General features: G+C 35.7%; 1 protein-coding gene across 7 annotated transcripts in view; it reads left to right on the forward strand.

Moving 5' to 3' along the window:
• Positions 1–22,562, forward strand: part of BCAS3 (BCAS3 microtubule associated cell migration factor) — a 611,032-nt gene that overhangs the window by 204,707 nt on the left and 383,763 nt on the right. For all 7 annotated transcript variants that reach the window (XM_045984131.1, XM_045984134.1, XM_045984132.1 and 4 more), the window contains one exon: positions 22,041–22,174. In XM_045984131.1, coding sequence (XP_045840087.1) covers positions 22,041–22,174 — 134 coding nt within the window. The remainder of the gene's footprint in view (positions 1–22,040; positions 22,175–22,562) is intronic.

The following is a 22,562-nucleotide window of genomic DNA, read 5'->3' on the forward strand; positions in this document are numbered from 1 at the left end:
TATAAAAGATTCAGTTCTCAATTATTTGAAAGCCTCAATTTTTTTTTTAAACTGGTCAGCATCTGAATTGTTTCTATATAAGGAAATAGCAGCTGTGGCTGCTATTATACAGCTCCTGTGATAATGTGACATTTTATTTTGATTGTCTAGTTTCTGTATTATATTTCTTGTTTTATCTTAACCCTCTCAGATTGAGACATATATACTTACATACATATGAAATGTTTGAAGCAAGAGGCTGCATTGCTGTCTGTAAATGCATGGATACCTTATTGGTTGTTACTTTCTCCTTTAGTTACTTAACAGTTGGGAGATCAAATGATGTATTTTCTGTTGATCTTTAAGCCTTCCAATAAATTTACTTATGCTACAAAATGAGACAGTTTTCTGTTCTCTGGTTGATTTAGTTTTATTAGCTTTTGAACTTCTATCAGTTGGTGGTTTGTAGAAAGGTATGTAATTTAAGTGGCCCTTACACAGTACTTATGATATTTTTACTTAAATTGGCTTTTTCAAAATATAACTTGTAGATCTCTAGTAACACCTTCCAGTTTTTCTTTATTTACATGTATCCATATGTGCTTCTAAATTTGCTTGTATCAGTAAGTTTTAACAGTTTTGCTCTTCTAATCTTTTATTTGGTTAAAGACTTTCTTATGGGGTACATAGTGTGGCTAATAATAATAACAGTGCTTGTTAGAATACTTTTTACAAGTTTAGGGAAGTTCATTAAAAACAAAACAAAACACAACAAAAATGTTGATTTTGTATTTTTGTTTTTAAACCTTATCTTTCTCTAACCATTTACCTGAACCTATCCCTGTTATACTTAAGAATATAAATAAATTTCAGTCTTTTTCTTTTTTTTTTTTTTAGAAAGGCATATTTTTGGATGATAATTACTAAAATGTCCTGGACATACATCAGAATGCAAGAAGAAACCAGACCTGTTGTCCACCTGAGAAATTTTAAAAGCAGTGTAAAATGTACATGACGAAATAATACTCCAAAGTGTAGTAAGGAGAAAACATCAGTTGTTTGACTGGGTGGTATGCCATTCGGTCTTGTATGGGGCCTATTCAGCAAAGAAATTATGGGCCGCCATTAAATAGCATTGTGAAACTTCTAGTTCAGCAGCCGCAAGCAGTTTTTCAGTTTCTCCTTCCCATTCTTGTTTATTAGCTGTGACTCTGAGTCCTGAATTAGAACAAATATTTTAATGGCAACATTTATGATTTGGTTGGAAGTGCCAGAGAGGCCTCCTGTGCTCAGATCTAGGCAGATTTCACTATGGGTGGTGAAAATTTGTTGCTTTCAATGATTTAGATACGCAAAGAGGAACGTTTTCTATTTCTACGGTTTTTTTTTAAATTAATGAACTTTAGTTTTTCCAGCAGTTTCAGGTTCACAGCAAAATTAGAAAGTACACGTTGCTTCTCCATGTCCTCATATCAGGGAGATCATATGATAGTTGTCTTTCTCCGACTGACTTATTTCACTAAGCATGATACGCTCTAGTTCCATCCACGTCGTCGCAAATGGCATGATTTCATTTGGGTTTTGAAAGGTCAGGGGTGGGAGGTTGGGGGAACAGGTGGTGGGTAATGGGGAGGGCACGTTTTGCATGGAGCACTGGGTGTTGTGCAAAAAGAATGAATACTGTTACACTGAAAAAATAAATAAAATGAAAAAAATCTTAAAAAAAAAAATTAGAAAGTACAAGAGAACTCTCATATAATCCTGCCCTCACCCCAAACTGACCATACTGTTGACATTCTACACCACAGTGGTATTATTGTTATAGGTGATGAACCTATATTGACACATCATTATCAACTAAAGTCTATCATTTACCTTAGGTGCCCTCTTGGTGTTCACACATTCTCTATGTCTTGACAAATTAAAATTGACATGTATATACCTTTGTAGTATCCTGCCAAATAGTTTCATTGCCTTAATGTTTTTCATCATTATTTGAGACTTCTCAGTTTCTTTAAACATTTTTTTCTGCCTCTTTTTCCTTCTTTGCTACTTATCAATCAGTCTTCTTGGTGGTATCTTGTATGTCTCAGGGGCTCTCTTCTTCTTTTTTTTTTTTTTTCATTCTCTTTGTCTCAAACTAGATGATCTCAGTTGATTTCTTCTGCCTGGTTCAGATCCGCTATTTGAGCCCCTCTATTGAAGTTATTGTCCTTTGTACTCCAGAATTTCTGTATGTTTCCTTTTTATAATATTATATCTTTATTGATATCCTCTACTGAAATATAGTTCTCATACTTTCCTTTAATCCCCTAGACATGCTTTGTCTACATCCTTTCTGGTATTTGCTATTCTCACCACTTTTTTTTTTTTTCCCTTTTTATTTATTTTTTCAGCGTAACAGTATTCATTCTTTTTGCACAACACCCAGTGCTCCATGCAAAACGTGCCCTCCCCATCACCCACCACCTGTTCCCCCAACCTCCCACCCCTGACCCTTCAGATCGCATAAATCTTTCACCACTTTTTATTTTATAAATACTAGATATGGGTGAGAAAGCTGATTTGGAAATAGTTCTTCCCAGTGAGGAGTTTGTATTATTATCTGTTTAACAGGGTCTTTTGCAGAGCAAAATTACTTACTTTTTGTCCAATCCAATTTAAAAAAATCATTTCAGTTTTTGTGTTCATGTCTAAAAAACGTGCACCAATCTGGGGCCTGAAGACTTTTCTCCTTATGTGATTTTCTAATAGTATTCTGGTTTTACATTTTATATTTAAATTTATCCATTTTGTGTTAGTTTTTGTTGGAGGTGCAGAGGGAGAGGGAGAAAGAATCTTTTTTTTTTTTTTTAAAGATTTTATTTATTTATTAGACAGACAGAGATCACAAGTAGGCAGAAAGGCAGGCAGAGACAGAGAGAGAGAGGAGGAAGCGGGCCCTCCGCAGAGCAGAGAGCCCGATGCGGGGCTCGATCCCAGGACCCTGGGACCATGACCTGAGCCGAAGGCAGAGGCTTTAACCCACTGAGCCACCCAGGGGCCCCAGGAGAAAGAATCTTTAGCAGGCTTCTTGCCTGAGAGCATGACCTGAGCTGAAATCAGAAGTTGCCCACTGTGCCACTCACGTTCCCCATTTTGTGTTAGTTTTTTGTATAATACATTGGATTAGGTCGTGGTTCATTTGTTTGTTTGTTTTTTGGCTTGTGGATATTCAGGTGATACTTCATCATTTTTTTCAAGGTCCCATTCTTTCTCCATTGAATTTCTTTTGCACTTTTCTTATTAAAGTAACATACTTCTGTGGGCTATTTCTGAATTCTCTGATGAAGATGACTTTTTTAGTTTTTTTCTGTATGGGAATATCCATATCTTGCCCATAATTTTCAGGAATGTTTCAACTAGATAGGATAGGTTAGTTTGACAGTTGTCTATTTATTTTCTAATGTCAGTTCTCTTTTAACATTATTAATCTTTTAAAAAATATTTATTTATTTGAGGGGGCATACCCCACCACTGAGCATGGAGCCTGATGTGGGGCTTGATCCCAGGACCCCAAGATCATGACGTGAGCCAAAGGTAGATGCTTAACCAACTGAGCCACCTGGGTACCCCATTAAAGCATTATTAATCTGATCCTTTCAGTTAGTTGAGTACAGAGTTGTGCTTTGGGGGGCATCATTCTAATTTATGGTGTCAGTTCAAATGGAGCCACTGAAAGTTTTTGAAAAGGTTGCTGAGTTCTTCTTGCCCTCACATATTGTGGATTTTTCTTCGTCCTGCTGTTCTGCTTGATGTAAGAGAAACTACTTTTATTTATGTTTTTTGTATTGAATTTTCAAGTTGATTTTTTAAAATACTTCAGGTTTTTTTAATTGGTTTTGTTTTGCTTATAGGATAAGAACAGCAGTCTCTTTTAATTTTACAAATTCAACCCCAAATCCTCTTTGCTGGTCATTGGAGCAGGTAAAATGTTGAAGACACTAGATGTAGACAGTAACCTGTGTACCTGTATTAGCTCAGGCTGTCATAACAAAATACCATAGACTGGGGGGCTTAAACAACAGCATTTTTTTTCCCCAGTTCTGGAGGCTAGAAGTCCAAGAACCAGGTTCCAGCTGATTTGGTTTCTGGTGAGGTGTTTCTTCCTGGCTAACAAATAGTCACCTTCTCAGTGTGTCTTCACATGGCCTTTCTTTGGTGCAGGGGAGCAGGGAGAGAGAGAGAAAGCTAATTCTGTGGTCTCTCTTTTTAAATTTTTATTTTTTTTAATTTGTGTTCTTTCTTAAAAATTGAAGTATAATTGATTGCTCTATTAGTTACAGGTGTATAATATCTTGATTTGACAATTCTCTACCTTACTTAGTGCTTAGTGCTAAGTGTAATCACCATCTGTCACCATACAACGTTATTACAGTATTACTGGCTATATTCCTTATGCTGTACTTTTAATCTCCCTGACTTATTTATTTTATAACTGGAAGTTTGTACCTCTTAACTTTTATCTCTTCTGCTCATTCCCCTCACCTCCCCTCTGGCAACCATCAGTTTGTTCTCAGTATTTAAGAGTCTGTTTTTTTGTTTATTTGTTTCATTTTTTTAGATTCCACATTTAATTGAGATATATGGTATTTCTCTTTCTGACCTCACTTAGCATAATAACCCTCTAGCTCCATCTATGTTGCAAATGGCAAAAATCTCATCCTTTTTTATAGCCAAGTAATATTCTTTATTATATATATAAATATATATGACATCTTTATCCATTGATGTGTTGATGGACACTTAGGTTGCTTCCATATCTTGGCTGTTAAAAATAATGCTGTACTATACATAGGGGTATATATAGCATATGGGTGTTCTGTTATTAATTTTTTGAGGAACTTCCATATTGTTTTTCACAGTGGTTGCACCAATTTACATTCTCACCAGTGGTGTACAAGGGTTTGTGATGACTCTTCTTATAAGGACACTAATCATATCAGATCATGGTCTCACCCTATCACCTGATTTATACTTTATTACTTCCTTAAAGACCTCATCTCCACATATAGCCTGAGTTTTTAAGAGTTTCAGTATAGGAATTTGGGGCTGCACAAATACTGAGTTCACAACAGTACATGTAAGAATCATTCAGTTACTCTTGGTTTTTTAAAAAAAGTCTTATTTGGGGGTGCCTGGGTGGCTCAGTGGGTTAAAGCCTCTGCCTTCGGCTCAGGTCGTGATCTCAGGGTCCTGGGATCGAGCCCCGCATTGGGCTCTCTGCTCAGCAGGGAACCTGCTTCCTCCTATCTCTCTGCCTGCCTCTCTGCCTACTTGTGATCTCTGTCTGTCAAATAAATAAAATCTTTAAAAAAAGAAAAAAGTCTTATTTGGTCACAGCCCAATTCTAGGTTCTTCTGTTTATGATTGTTGTGTCATACTTTCCCCCATATGTTTACTTCCATTTTAAGATACTCAGATATTTTGTAAGAAATGTTAAATGTTAATGATACCTTCATCTTGTATTGTGCTGTCTAAAAGTATTATAGCCCAACACAACTTTACTGCTTCAACCTGTTCTCCTACCCTTTCCCTCCAACATTTAGCCACACAATTTTTCAGCTCCTTAAACATGTTACATCATTTTTCCTCTTCTGAGATCCTCTTTTACCAGGGTAACTCCTTTTTAATCTCTTGAGTCCCACTTTAAATATTATTTTGTGAAGACCTGCCTGACTCTAAATAAAATGTCATGCGCCCCCCCCACCTTGCTACTTAATTGGGCAAGTTACTTAGTCTGTTTGGATCACCCCCAGAACTTCAGTTTTCTCATCAGTGAAATGAGGGGTGATAATGGTGCGTGAAACAATACCAAAATATGGTGAGGCCTCACAAAATTTAACTGGCATTGTTTTTATTATTATTAACCTACCTCATCCTAGTTTAAATTTATTTATACCCATTGAGAGTATCCTTTCAACATGTTTTCTGCTAGAGGTAAGCTCTTACTTTGTCCCCAGGCATTGTTTATTATTAGCCTGGTAATTTTCTCACATAGTTGGTATTAAGTATACACTGAATACTTACATTAATTAATTATTCTTTTCTCTCATTATAATCATGGAAAAACTCTGGCAGGGCAGAGATAAGGCATTAATTCAGCATCATTACTCATTTGTTGAATAAAACCAAGTTATTTCTCATTTGTGGTTTGAGCAAGAATTGTCTTTTCCCATAAATTATGAAAGTGATCCCTGGTGGCAAATTGTATTAAGTGAAGAAACAGATCACATATACTTAAGACTGAAATATATAACATAAATATTAAAAATATCCCGTGGAAAATGTATCATATTTGTGTAACTAACTATACTAGATTGGTGTATTATTAAGTATATTGTCTTTGACATAAAAGAAGACAAGTATTTTTTATTAATTAAATTGGAAATTAGAAACAGAATAAAGAAATACTCAACTGTATGCAGTAAGCCTGACATTTCTAAAACAGACCTGTTGTCTTTAATTTGGTAAATAATTGATCTGTTTTCCAGAGGCGTAATTTCTGCCAGCTGAGTAGCTGAGAGTTGTGAAGTACAGCACATCTACATTTTAAATAATTGCCCTTCCTTGGCAGGGGAATTGCTTTTCCATCCATTAATAAGAGGAAAATGAATGTTGGGTCTATAGTAAAGTAGATTAAACATGTACCTCTTTGGATGCTTGACTGCATCTTTAACAGACTTGAAATTTTTCTGGTTAATTAAATGCTGTATATCGAAAGGTGATGGTGGTCTTGGGTTAATCATTTAAAAAGTTTAGGTTGGATATTTCTTTTCTTTTGCACAGAGTTGTCCCCATTAATCATAGTGAATGTTCAGAAAAATACCTTGTCTTGATTTTTATTAACATCTATAATGCCTTAGATTTACAGAATTATGTGGCTTCAGATTTTTCCTCTCATCTGACAGCTTCTGGTTTATTACTGCCAGTCACTTATACTATATCACTAACAATGCAGAGGCAGCTTGAAGAGTTTATTGCTTCCCCCCTGCCCAAGAAAGAGATGTTTCCATTCTAGATTTGTAGTTACTCTCTTCTGTCGTCATCTCATAAAATGACGTGTTTTACTCATGTAATGGATTACTCCCTGAACAATGTGTTCTCTTTGCTCTATATTCATTGTGGTGCAGGACTTGTATGAGAGTCAGTGGGAACTTTGCAGGTTTGACTTACCATAAAGTACAGTAGGAATCATAGCCAGGACCTGTGCTATTATTGTGGCCCCACCAAAATGTTTAATTCCTTTTTAAAAGCACAGACAAACTTTTACGCTAATGGGATACTTTAATATATGTTTAAACCAGCAACTGTAATCATAAAACACAATTTTAAATATTTTTTCATTGAAGACAGGGCCCATAAAGGCCAAAATGCCCAAAGCCCATTAATGTCCTAATGTAGCCCCGGGTCCTGGGTGTCCATTAGTAAGGAGGAGCCCTTCTCCTTTTCCACCATGACTGCCATAGTATTTCTAGTTAATTAAGCAAAGGTGCTCAGCTACCCCTAAAAGGATTAATGAAAAATGAGAATACATATAGGTATGCTATGTAAAATGTGAAGCAAACATATACACACACACACACACACACACACACACACACACACACATATCTGTAACACTGTACTGCCTGTAACAGATGTAAATATAACAGTAGAAACCGAGTATTAAATTTTGAAGAAGGTAAAGAAGAATATTCATAGCCAAGTACATACATGCAAAGTAGCCAAGGGTGAATTAAACTTTTACTTATCAGGAAAACTTCACTGGTTGTTAAGCAGTGAAGTGCTTGAATATTTGTGGTCCCTTCCCGTTTCCTCTCCTCTAGAATGCTCTGGTGCTCCTCTGGGTTCAGGCTTGTTTCAGTGTTCTCATTCAGATTTGTCTGTACTCTTGCCATATGTTAATTATTTTGAACATTGCTCTGAAAGCAGTGCAAATATTTCTCAAGGATACATATATTCCAAAGGACATACATTACATCCAATAGGATGGGTACTTAGGGTGGGAAGGGATGGGAATGGGGACTGGGTGTAGGAATGGATGATGAAAGGGAGCATGTTAAAAACAGTAGTCCATATCAGTATCCAGAATTAACATAATGGGTTTTACCAAAAAAGCCACTTTAGAGTACCAGCAGTATAGATGAGAATAAAATTATTTAATGTAAAATGAACTAGGGGCACCTGGGTGGCTCAGTGGGTTAAAGCCTCTGCCTTCAACTTAGGTCATGATCCCAGGGTCCTGGGATCGAGCCCTGCATCAGGCTCTCTGTTCAGCAGGGAAACTCCTTCCCTCTCTCTCTCTGCCTGCCTCTCTGCCTACTTGTGATTTCTGTCAAGTAAATAAATAAAATCTTTAAAATAAAATAAAATGAACTTATCTTTTGGCTTTCCCTTTGTTCCTTTGATTGTTTCATGGGAAGTTTTTGATGGTTATAGTTGTTTTTGATCTCGTTATTCAAGTCATTTTTTAAAAGATATTTATTTGAGAGAGAGAAAGAGAGAGTGGGGGAGGAGCAAAAGGAGAGGGAGAGAAAAAGAACCTCAAGCAGGGTTCCTGGGTGGCTCAGTGGGTTAAAGCCTCTGCCTTCGGCTCAGGTCATGATCCCAGGGTCCTGGGATCGAGCCCCGCATCGGGCTCTTTGCTCAGCAGGGAGCCTGCTTTCTCCTCTCTCTCTCTCTCTCTCTCTGCCTGCCTCTCTGCCTGCTTGTGATCTCTGTCAAATAAATAAATAAAATATTAAAAAAAAAAAACCTCAAGCAGAACCTGACACAGAACTCGATCTCACAACCCTGAGATCATGACATGAGCTGAAATCAAGAGTTGGATGCTTAACGACTGAGCCAACCAGGGGCCATATCTTTCTGACAGGCTAAAAGCCATTACACTTATCTATTATGGCTACAGATGTGTAGAGTGAGGTTGTGCAAAGAGTGCCCAGTAAACTTTGTTGTATGACAGTGGTTGTTCTTATGAATATTCTTTCTGAAACATAATTAAGGAGTCACGTTTTGAAATAGTGCAGATAGGTAATGAAATCTAATGTCCAGAGATTGTTGGCAATTTGCTAATATTTGACATATTTGCAAATATGCCCAAAATAAAAATTGTTAAATGATCATCACTTTTATTTTTCATCTAATAACTATTTATTAAATAGTTTCTGATCTCCCCTGCTAGACCTTTGACTGAAATCTGTTAGAGTGTCATATATATGCTCTGGAATACATGATTCATGGTGCTTTGACCACCCATTTGGCCAGGCTGCACATCTGAGACTCATTGACCTCTTTCTTGACCCTCACCATGAATCTGTATTTCTTATGCATCCCTCTCTGGTTGCTTTTTTTTTTTTTTTAGGTTTTATTGTGTCCCCCGCCTCCCCTGCCCCATAGGGGTAGGATTTTAACTAACTGCTCTGTCTAGCATCTGTCTTTTCTCTCTCTCCATTCACTCTCTATAAAATGACCAATTTTATCTTGTTCTCTTACCGTTATGTTTTGGTTTGTCTTCATTTTTATTGAACTGTAGCTTACAAAAGATTGCATGAATGTTAAGTGTATAGCTTGGTACATGCACGCACGCACGCGCGTGCACACACACATACCATATAAGCTCTACCCAAAAAGTAAAAAAGTTCTATTTTACACATCTCTGAAGTACATTGAATGGCATTCCTTGGAAATACCTCATTTCCAAATTTACCTTTCAAATTGTATATTATAGTCCTAATACATAAAATATTTGTTCCAAGCAGACTGATCTGCATCATATCCTCTTTGCTTCTCCTGTCTTCTGCTTTTCTTGATATTTCACTTCACTCCTCCTCTGTCTACCAAATTCCTATTAACCTCAATTTGAAATTTACTTATTACAAACCTTTAGCAGTGATTGTCTGTGATAGTTGTATGTGTGTTTCTGTGTTTATAATTTTTTCTCCGAGGACAATAAGGTATTGGTACTAATAATAAACAACACAAGCTAACACTTTTTAGACCTTCAAATTTGGTTTTCTCACTGTGGGTTTCAGTAATCGTATCTATTAATTGAAGTAAGGCATGCTGTTTCTAAGGCCCTTAGAGTTATAAAACTCTGAAATTGTATATGTTGTTTTCCTGAGTAAAGTTAGGAGTCAAATTAATCTTCCCAAACAATACTTCCTTATCTTCCCAGTTCTACTTTATCTAAAAATTTTACATTTGCCATTGTAGGGACCCTCCATGTTGTGATACTACAATATGACTGGGTAAGAAAACTCATTCAGTTGTGAAAGAAAATTATATTTTTATAAAAATATTTAATCACTTTATGCCTTAATATCCTATTAGTGTTAATATTGTCCACTAATGGTTCACTTTATTAAAAGTGAATGGTTAAACCAAACGTAATCAACACAAGCTTTTTCCAAAATTATATAGAAATTCAAAGAATCTACAGTAGTCAAATCAATCTGGAAAAGGCAAGTGGCCTACTTTAAATGTATAGTAATCAAGAAAGGATAGTTTGGGGCAAATATAGTTGTAGATGGATGGAATAGAATTCAAAAATTGATCACATACACTTGGTTTCTTGATATTTGACCAAAATAGTAAGTAATTCAGTGTGGATAGTATAGTGTCTCAACAGTGGTACTGGAACAACTGGGATATCCACTTGGGAAAAAAAACAAACTTTTATTTACCACCATTAAAATGTACTCTAAATTGATCATGGATTTAATTTAAAAGCAATTAACTATAAACCTTCAAAGAGAAAACAAAAGGATTATATCATTGTGACCCAGGAGAGATAGAGAAGGATGTTTTAGATAGGACACCCAAACACAAACCATAAAATTGGCCTTCATTAAATTAAGGACCTTGGGAAAGATATGATTAAGAAAATAAATTGGGGTGCCATAAACTGGGAGAGAGTATCATATGTGTGTATAGTCATATATCATACATACAAATAGATATATGTGATGAAAAGACAAAACAATTAAAAATAGGCTAAAGATTTGAACAATCATGTCACAAAAGAAAATATGCAAATAGCCATTTAACACATGAAAAGCTGATCAGCATTACTGGTCATCAAGGAATATGACATACTAAAACCTAAGAAATCACCAAATACTCACTGAAATGATTAAGAATTTTATAGACTGACAGTACCAAATGCTAATGAATTATGGAGCTCATGAGAAAGTTAAAATGATACAGCCACTTTGGATAAACATTTTCATGGTGTTTTGTTTTTAAATCAGGTTAAACATAAATATGAGCCAACAGTTCTACTCCTACATATTCACATAATAAAAACACGTTTGCACAAACTTGTTTTTGACTTTTACTAGGAGTTAGTTTTAGAGTAGCCAAAAACTAGAAACAATGCTGAATGGGCAAATAAATGATCATATATCTGTATAATGGAATACTGCCCAGTAATATAAATAAATGAATGTAGTACTCTTAGCCACAGTAGTAGGTTTAACAAGATATTGTGTGAATCCATTTACATGGAATTCTAATGTAGGCAGTATTAACTCATAATGACAGAAAGCCAATCAGTGGTTGCCTGGGGCTGCGCACTGGGGAGGGGATGGACTGGCAAGTGGACACAAGGGAATTTTTTTCGCAGTGCTCTGTCTTGATGATACCAGTAGTGTAGGTGTATATGCTTGTCAGACTCATCAAACTGTATAAAATGAGTACATTTATTGTAAATAAACTGCATATTTATTATGAAATATGAAATATGATATATGAAATAGCATATATATTATATATGAAGGTTAATAAAGCTTAAAAACTATTTTGGCATCTGACCAAAAAATGTATTCAGCCACTTGGAAAAATAAAAATACATAGACATGCACCACTTTCCTATATGTCTCCTGGATGAAAAGACCATTGAAAATAATGAATATTTGAATATTTAGTATAAAAACCCATTGAATACAGCCAAAGATATCTTCAGAATCCTAAATATTACATGATGCAAAGTAAAAGGAAGAAAACGAATTAATTGTTCCAGTGAAGATGTTAGGACACTTAACTTAAATTCCTAAAAATGCAAGAAGATAGAGATAGTAAGTTATAAAATAAGTGAACTAGAAAACCAATTATTGATTTTAGATTTTTCCACATGGAACAAATGAGTAAGAACCATAACAGAGATTTTGGTCTAATTTATCTTGGTCGTGGATGTATGCAACTTAAGGAAGGGATAAAATGAATCATGTCTTTTGTGTGTCTAACAGTGTGTAATGCAGTGCTTTTAACAGTGATTTTCAGCTTAAATTTAAGAAATTTAAGAAAGACTTAATTTAAGAAAGACTTAATTTAAGTCTAAATTTCTTAAATTAAGTCTAAATTTCTTAATTTAAGAAATTTAAGAAAGACTTAATATATCCTGGGTCACAAATGTAGAAAAATACAGTGATGAGTTTGATTATCAGCATGTTCAAGCAGCTTAAGAAATGTGCTAACATCAATGCTGCCCACAGGGAAGTTTTGAGACCATTGTTTTCAAGTATTCGCATTCAGTTTAAAGGTTCTATGAATCAGACTTTCATAGGTTATTATTGTGGTTTTATGTAATTTGAAGACCTAAAAGATTTTTTTATCAGTACTAAGTTTTGTTTTTCAGTTTTTCTGTTTACAAATTTGACTAGTAACTTTGAAAGATAATTAAATAATTTATAAGTTTTAATCTGTACGGGTATTGATGGGGAAGTATTAAATTCACAAGAATTAATACCAAAATGTAAAATTATTTTATGAATGATACATTTTGAATTCCTGTAATGATTTCTGTTTGCCCCAGCAGATCAGTGTTTATATTTCTTTTTGGAAGAGAGTGTGAATAGCCGGTAATTTGTTTTCCAGTTCATATGTGTGCACGTGATAAAGAACCATACAATTAGGGAGGTGTTATAAATAGGATATGGTAAAAAAGACATACCTACTCATGTTTCCAAGATTTTATAGCATATGCCTAGTGGAGGTTTGCTACTCTTTAATTTTGCCTTTTGGGCTAACCAGCTGACGCCCAGTTGAAAAGATTTATGTTCTTATGAGGCCACAGAAGCCTTAATGTTCAGTCTCCAGCTACCTCAGATTTTGGAGAACGCCATGTACCATCAGCAGCTTCAGTCCCCACCCTCTAATGCTAACGCTCATCTATCAAACTTGAGGCTGAGAGTGAGGGAGAGGAAGCTTCCAGATAAACACACAACAGCGTCTAAACAGCTAATCATTCTAAGCTTCCGCTTCCAGGCCCTATAATTAGAAGTCCTTCTTTTCCTTGTATTCCCAGATGACGCAAATGCTTTTTGTGGCTTGGCACCTCATTTGGGGCGTGGGTTTAGTTTATGGCCAGGCTAGAGTCTGGTTTAGTCTTCTGATGCTGCATAAATAGTTCTCAAGCCACAGTCTACTCTGTACAAGTTTTTCCTTTTATGTATATCGGCTTTTTAAGTTGTTTTCTAGAAAAAAATAAAAAAGCTTGTCATTTCTCCCAGCAGAATGTGTGCAAAAGAGGAAATTATAAATTAAAAGGAAGCACAGGATTGTATAGTACTATTACTAGTTATTTATTTCTTCCTTTCCTCTATGCTCTTCCAATTTTTTTTAACTACTTTAAAATTTTATCAAAAAAGCTCATTGCTAGATTATAGAAGGCACACTTCCATGAGGAAGTGGGAAAAGAAAACCTTTTTAAAAAATATTTTATTTATTTGAGAGAGAGCAAGAGCAAGCTAGTGAGCATGAGCAGAGGGAGGGGCAGAAGGAGAGGGAGAAGCAGACTTTTCAGTGAGCAGGGAGCCCTACGCAAGGCTCAATCTCAGAATCCTGAGATCATGACCTGAGGCAAAGGCAGCCACTTAACTGACTGAGCCACCCAGGCACTACTTGAGATAAGATACACAGAAGATAATAAAGATAAATTTTCAGTGGCCTATTTCTCTAAAAATCAGAATTCGTTTTGGATATTAGAAACTAGACAGATGTTAATATCAGTTTGAAAAGCTGGGAGCATATTGAAAAGTGTTCATTTGTGATTGTCATTCACATGTGAAACAGTGATTGTCTTGATTTGGCTGATTGTCTTGATTTGGCTAACTTGACTTGGAGTTCTTAATATGAGTAAAATATTCATATGATTCTTTTTTTTTCACTTTTTTAAAAATTTCTTTTCAGCGTAACAGTATTCATTGTTTTTGCACCACACCCAGTGCTCCATGCAATACGTGCCCTCCCTATTACCCACCACCTGGTTCCCCAACCTCCCACCCCCCGCCCCTTCAAAACCCTCAGGTTCTTTTTCAGAGTCCATAGTCTCTCATGGTTCATCTCCCCTTCCAATTTCCCTCAACTCCCTTCTCCTCTCCATCTCCCTATGTCCTCCATGTTCTTTGTTATGCTCCACAAATAAGTGAAACCATATGATACTTGACTCTCTCTGCTTGACTTATTTCACTCAGCATAATCTCTTCCAGTCCCGTCCATGTTGCTGCAAAAGTTGGCTATTCATCCTTTCTGATGGAGGCATAATACTCCATCTTGTATATGGACCACATCTTCCTTATCCATTCGTCCGTTGAAGGGCATCTTGGTTCTTTCCACAGTTTGGCGACCGTGGCCATTGCTGCTATAAACATTGGGATACAGATGGCCCTTCTTTTTTTTTTTTTTTTTTAAACCAGAATTTGTATCTTTTATTTCTTATTTTTTTTTATAAACATACAATGTATTTTTATCCCCGGGGTACAGGTCTGTGAATCGCCAGGTTTACACACTTCACAGCACTCACCATAGCACATACCCTCCCCAATGTCCATAACCCCCCTCCCCCTCTCCCAACCCCACCTCCCCCCAGCAACCCCCAGTTTGTTTTGTGAGATTAAGAGTCACTTATGGTTTGTCTCCCTCCCAATCCCATCTTGTTTCATTTATTCTTCTCCTATCCCCCTAACCCCCCATGTTGCAGCTCCACGTCCTCATATCAGGGAGATCATATGATAGTTGTCTTTCTCCGATTGACTTATTTCACTAAGCATGAAATAAGTCGCAAATGGCAAGATTTCATTTCTTTTGATGGCTGCATAGTATTCCATTGTGTATATATACCACATCTTCTGTATCCATTCATCTGTTGATGGACATCTAGGTTCTTTCCATAGTTTGGCTATTGTAGGCATTGCTGCTATAAACATTTGGGTGCACGTGCCCCTTCAGATCACTACGTGTTTATCTTTAGGGTAAATACCCGGTAGTGCAATTGCTGGGTCATAGGGTAGTTCTATTTTCAACATTTTGAGGAACCTCCATGCTGTTTTCCAGAGTGGTTGCACCAGCTTGCATTCCCACCAACAGTGTAGGAGGGTTCCCCTTTCTCCGCATCCTCGCCAGCATCTCTCATTTCCTGATTTGTTAATTTTAGCCATTCTGACTGGTGTGAGGTGATATCTCATTGTGGTTTTGATTTGTATTTCCTGGGTGCCAAGTGATGTGGAGCACTTTTTCATGTGTCTGTTGCAGATGGCCCTTCTTTGCACTGCATCTGTATCTTTGGGTTAAATACCCAGTAGTGCAATTGCAGGGTCATAGGGAAGCTCTATTTTTAATTTCTTGAGGAATCTCCACACTTCTCCAAAGTGGCTGCACCAACTTGCATTCCTACCAACAGTGTAAGAGGGTTCCCCTTTCTCCACATCCTCTCCAACACACCTTGTTTCCTGTCTTGCTAATTTTGGCCATTCTAACTGGTGTAAGGTGATACCTCAATGTGGTTTTAATTTGAATCTCCCTGATGGCTAGTGATGATGAGCATTTTTTCATGTGTCTGATAGCCATTTGTATGTCTTCATTAGAGAAGTGTCTGTTCTTATCTTCTGCCCATGTTTTGATATGATTATCTATTTCGTGTGTGTTGAGTTTGAGTTCTTTATAGATCCTGGGTATCAACCTTTTGTCTGCAAAATTTGCAAATTGTCATTTGCAAATATCTTCTCCCATTCCGCGGGTTGCCTTTTTGTTTTGTTCACTGTTTGATCTTGATGAAGTCCCAAAAGTTCATTTTCGCTTTTGTTTCCTTTGCCTTTGGAGATGTATCTTGAAAGAAGTTGTTATGGCTGATATTGAAGAGGTTACTGCCTATGTTCTCCTCTAGGATTCTGATGGATTCCTGTCTCACGTTGAGGTCTTTTATCCATTTCGAGTTTATCTTTGTGTACGGTGTAAGAGAATGGTCGAGTTTCATTCTTCTACATATAGCTGTCCAGTTTTCCCAGGACCATTTATTGAAGAGACTGTCTTTTTTCCACTGTATATTTTTTCCTGTTTTGTCAAAGATTATTTGACCATAGAGTTGAGGGTCCATATCTGGGCTCTCTACTCTGTTCCACTGGTCTATGTGTCTGTTTTTATGCCAGTATCACGCTGTCTTGGTGATCACAGCTTTGTAGTAAAGCTTGAAATCAGGTAATGTGATACTGCCAGTTTTGTTTTTGTTTTTCAACATTTCCTTAGCAATTCGCTGTCTCTTCTGATTCCATACAAATTTTAGGATTATTTGCTCCAGCTTTTTGAAAAATACCGGTGGAATTTTGATTGGAATGTATAAAAGTATAGATTGCTCTAGGCAGTATAGACATTTCAACAATGTTTATTCTTCTGATCCAAGAGCATGGGATGGTCTTGCATCTTTTTGTGTCTTCTTCAATTTCTTTCATGAGTGTTCTGTAGTTCCTTGAGTACAGATCCTTTACCTCTTTGGTTAGGCTTATTCCCAGGTATCTTATGGTTCTTGGTGCTATAGTAAATGGAATTGATTCTCTAATTTGCCTTTCTGTATTTTCATTGTTAGTGTATAAGAAAGCCACTGATTTCTGTACATTGACTTTGTATCCTGCCACGTTATTGAATTGCTGTATGAGTTCTAGTAGTTTGGGGGGTGGAGTCTTTGAGGTTTTCCATATAAAGAATCATGTCATCTGCGAAGAGAGAGAGTTTGACTTCTTCATTGCCAATTTAGATACCTTTTATTTCTCTTTGTTGTCTGATTGCTGTTGTATTCATATGATTCTAAAAGAAATGGAGTTTATCTTCAGTAGGTGAGTCATATATTTGTATTATAAGTACATCATTTTCTTGTCAGAATGTTTCCATTGAATTGTTTGTCAAGTGCAGAAAATCATTTTGTTGTGGAAAAGTGAAATCAGAAAACAGGAGCTGGACTGTGATAATTCAGACTTAGCATAACTCAGCAAAAACTAGAAGAAATGAAGAAGTATTGTTCACAAAAGGATTACTAAGCATTCGTGCCCAACCTTAGAAATTTATTGTTTGGATAACAACAATAATATGGAAATGATATAAATATATGTATATATAAAGAATATAAATATATAAATATATGTCGGTGACCTCATGACCATAGTTGGGTGCAGAGTGGGAGGCAATGTTAGATAAACTGTTACACATTTGAAGTAGAGCTCCGTAAATGACACTTTTCATCATCTAAAATGTATTCTCTTGGAAGTAGTCAGGACACTGGCATCTAGTATGGTATTTTTAAATTTAACATAGTGACTAGAGTTGTACCTTATATTAGCCAGGTAGATAGTAAACTCACATATACTTCATCTTTTTCATTTAAATGCCTACCTTAATCTTCCCACTAGCACTTAATATGCTTTCATAGCATTTTTTTCAACCGAAAAAAATTTTAAGAGTTAAAAAATGTGATTCTGCTTTTGGCATAGCAGAGTGAGCCAATAAACCATTCTTCCCACAGAAAACAAATATAAATTCTGGACAAAATATAAACAAACATGCACAAATTTGGATGTGTGTATTATAGTTCCTGGAATAACCAACAGAAATGTAATATAAGAGAGATATTTAAAAATATAATAGAAAAATTAAAATTGGATATTAAAAGTATTGAAATTATCTAGAAAAAGGGAAGGAAGCAAGAACAGAGAAACAACAAAAGCAAGGAAACCGTCCGAAAAATAATAAAAAAAATAGTAAAATTTTAGCTATAAACTGAACCCTACAAGTAAGTTAGGCTAAATGTGAATGAACTACAAACACCAACTTAAAAAGTCCAGAATTGGAGTAACAAAAACAAAAGCCCAAATTAGACCTCAATTATTGTCTAAAACAAAGTCATTTTAAATATATTTATATTGATTTTAAAAGTGAAAGAATGGAAAAGCATATACCATGTGTGAACCAGTCAGAACAAAGCTAGAATTATGGTATCAGTATCAGAAAAAGTAGACTTCAGAACAAGGAAAATACCAGGGTTAAAATGGGACATCACTATAAAAGAGGGTGTTCACCAAGAAGTCCTAATAATCCTAAATGTGTATGGACTTAAAAAAAAAAAAAAAGGTCTAAAATTTAGGGAGCTTATATAACTGAAAAAAATAGACATATCCACAATTATACTTGGAGATGTTCAGTTCTGCTCAGTGGTGGTAGAACAAGAAAGTAGGCAATCAATCAGTAAGGATATTGAAGATCCTAACAACACTATCAATAAACTTGAATTCATCAGGCTCTCTGCCCAGCAGGGAGCCTGCTTCTCCCTCTCTCTCTGCCTGCCTCTGTGCCTACTTGTGATCTCTCTCTCTGTCAAATAAATAAATAAAATATTTAAAAAAAAACTTGGGCGCCTGGGTGGCTCAGTGGGTTAAAGCCTCTGCCTTCGGCTCAGGTCATGATCCCAGGGTCCTGGGATCGAACCCCGCATCGGGCTCTCTGCTCAGCGGGAAGCCTGCTTCCTCCTCTCTCTGCCTGCCTCTCTGCCTACTTGAGATCTCTGTCTGTCAGGTAAATAAATAAAATATTAAAAAAAAAAAACTTGAATTAACTGACCTTTATAACACTGCAGGTATTCAGGTGTATGTGGGACTCTAGTCTCATATAAAATAAGGTTTAACAAATTCCTTGTCATAATGGAATTAAACTAAAAATCAATATGTGAAAGGTACCTGAAAAATACCCAAATACTTGGAAAAACTTAACAACATATTAAATATCCCACGAGTAAAGAAGAAATATTTAGAAAACATTTAGAACTAAATGCAAAAAAAAAAAAAAAAAAAAAGGCAGTATCAAATTTTTGGAATTCATGCCATTTTAAAGCAGGTTTATAGGGAAACTTATACTAATATATGGTATTCTTAAAAAGAAGAAAGTTCCTGAAACAATAATCTAAGCTTCCCTTAAAGTTGAAAAAGGGGGTACCTTAATGGCTCAGTCGGTTAAGTATCTGACTCTTGATCTCAGTTCAGGTCTTGATCTCAGGGTGGTGAGTTCATGTAAGTTTAAAAAAAGAAAAGTGGAGAAAAGAAAGTAAATAAAACTAAGGAGAATGAAGGAAATAGTAACAGAATATACTAATAGCAGAAGGAGGAATATAGGAGAAATCAATGAAATTGAAAGAAAATGACAGTTGGGGCATCTGGGTGGCTCAGTTGATTAAGTGTCTGCCTTTGGCTCAGGTCATGATCTCAGGGTCCTGGGATTTAGCCCCACATCAGGTGCCCTGCTTGGCGGGGAGTCTGCTAACCCCTTCCCAACCACCCCCAACTTGTGCTCTCTCTCTCAAATAAGTAAAATCTTTTTAAAAAAAGAAAGAAAAAAAGAATCTCTGCGACACCCAAAAAAATATCCTTGAGCATCTAGCTAGAATGAGGAAAAAAAAAAGAGAGAGAGAGAAACCAAATTGTTGATAATCTCAATGAAAAAGTGGATCCAGCCATTTCCTTGAGTTACAGAAAGTGATTCACTCCAGAAGAACATTTAAATTAAACACTCAAATTTTCCATTTTAAAGTAATAAAATTTAAATTACGAAGAAATTAAATTAAAAAGGCCCACTGGCAAATTCTAGTAAACATCTAGGTAAGAAATAATAGCACTTTTCCCTAATCTCTTCTAGAAAATAAAAATATAAGGAACCTTTCACAATAGGACCAGCTTTACCCTGATTTTAAAAACAGATAAATACATGATTAGAAACTTACAAATGAATATCCCTCAGGAACACATCATGAAAATCTTAAAACACTAGCTAATTGAATCTGGCAGCATATAATAAAGGATTTTGACCAGGTGAAGCTTATCCTAGGAATGCATGGCTTGGTGAACATTTGATAATCAGTCATTAGTAAAATTCACCATATTAATCGAGTGAAGAAGAAGACCACATAATCATCTCAGAGGTATAAAACCCTGGACAAAATTCAACATTTCATTCATTATAAAAACTCTCAACAAATGGACTAGAAAGGAACATCCTTAAGTTGATTGTGGGCATTTATAAAAAATCCTACAGCTAAAATCATACTTAAAGATTGAATACTTGTCTTAGAATTTGGAAGTTATGAATATTGCTTCTCACCAGTCTTGTTTTCCTCAGCAAATGTAGTAAGTGAAGAAAAAGAGAAAAAGGCATGTAGTTTGGAAAGGAAGAAATTATGTCTAGTCACATACTACATGATATTCTGTAAAGAAAATTCCATGTAATCTACAAAGAAACCTTTGCTAGAGCTGGCAGAATATAAAAAATGTCAATTTTATGTCTGTGTATCAGCAGGAAAAAATTGATAATTGAGATAAAGAATACCAATTATAATGGATCCAAGAAAATATATTTACAATTTGTGTGCTGAACAAGGGGGAATAAAGTCAAAGAAGATATATGTTAAGAAATATGAAGTGTTCCTAGGTCAGAAGACTCAATATTGTTAAGATATACTCAAATTGACTTATAGACTTAATATAATCCTCCCAAAAAATCCTAGGAATTTTTTAAAATATCAAAATCTGATTCTGTGTTTGGAAAGGAATTGGAATAGCCAAAATAATGTTGAAAAGGTTCTAACCTGATTTCAAGATTTACTATAAAGTTACAGTAGTGAAGAAAGTGTGGTATTAATGAGAGTATAGATGACTATAGATGAAATTGATCGACTAGAATAAGAATTCCAGAAAAAAGATTTATGCAGATACAGCCAGTTGATATTTGACAAATTGACAATAGATTAAAAAAATAAAGGATGAAGAATTCAGTGGATAAAGAATAGTTTCTGGAAGAAATCTTGCTGGAACAATTGAACATCATTTCCAAAAAAAGTTCCTTTGTGTGATACCTCATGCTTTTTACAAAAATTAACTCAAAATGAATGATAGACCTGTATGTAAAGTATAAAACTCTGGAAATTTTACAGAAAACAAAATATTTGTGACCTTGGATTAGGGAAAGAGTTCTTCACCGAGATACTTTGTCAAAATTAAAAACTTGTTCTGTGAGACACTAAAAGCAGTTTGGATAAATGTTATGTCAGGGTAGAGACACATTTTAAACTGGTGAATTAAGGTAGGGTATTGTAGATAAACTGAAACTCAAAATTCAGGTTTTGAAAAATAGTAAAAAGTGGGAGCAGGTTTTAGTTTCATGGAGAGAAGTCATTTTCACATTTTTTTTTTGTTATCACATTGGCTGTTTTAAAATGTTTGAGAACTCTTGGTAACCCTTTCTCTACTAGGCATACGGGAACATCAGAAAACTTCTACAATTAATGTCCTCACTAAATGTATACTCATGTATACTGATGTGGCATGAAGGTTCATACAGAAGAAAGATGTTGTATTTTTTTTTTAATTGGGAGAAGTTTTTTTTATATCTTTGGTCCTTTTTTTTCCATTGGTAGCAATTAAAGCATAAAGAGGGGTGCCTGGGTGGCTCAGTGGGTTAAGCCTCTTCCTTTGGGTCAGGTCATGATCTCAGGGTCCTGAGATCCAGCCCCGCATCGGGCTCTCTGCTTAGCAGGGAGCCTGCTTCCCCCTCTTTCTCTGCCTGCCTCTCTGCCTACTTGTGATCTCTCTCTCTGTGTCAAATGGTAGACTCTTCAAAAAAAATTTTTTAAAAAGCATAATGAATACTTTGTGAAAATATTTCATCCACATGCCTAATTGTTTTTATTTTTACTCTCTTTTTGGTGTGTCTTTCAGGAATGCTTCTAGTCACAACAGACACGCTTGGCCATGACTTTCATGTCTTCCAAATTCTGACTCATCCTTGGTCTTCATCACAAAGTGCTGTCCATCATCTGTATACTCTTCACAGAGGAGAAACTGAAGCCAAAGTAAGTTGTATATATTTTAGAAGGTGTTTGTGTGTGTATATGTGTGTGTGTAATATGACATCTGATTAAGCTGTTTATTTGGGGCTTAATGTTAATGTTATTGAGAACATAAAATACCCTGTTTTGACCCAATAAATACATAAGCAGTAGGTGAACAAGTCAGTGAACTTGATAAAACGAAAATTCTATTTATCCTTCTCCTCCTACCCTATACCATCTCCTTCTCGCCCACCGCCTTCCCCCCGTCATCCATTAGATATCTCTCCAGGTCTTTTTTGTGTGTTTTGGTTTTATATACTTGCATACATGCACACGCACACACATATGCATGTAAGCACATATTCATATATATGCAAAAATAATAGCATTTTATAACATATGACTCTAC

This window comes from Meles meles, chromosome 18 (genome assembly GCF_922984935.1).
Source record: "Meles meles chromosome 18, mMelMel3.1 paternal haplotype, whole genome shotgun sequence".
Classification (NCBI taxonomy): domain Eukaryota; kingdom Metazoa; phylum Chordata; class Mammalia; order Carnivora; family Mustelidae; genus Meles; species Meles meles.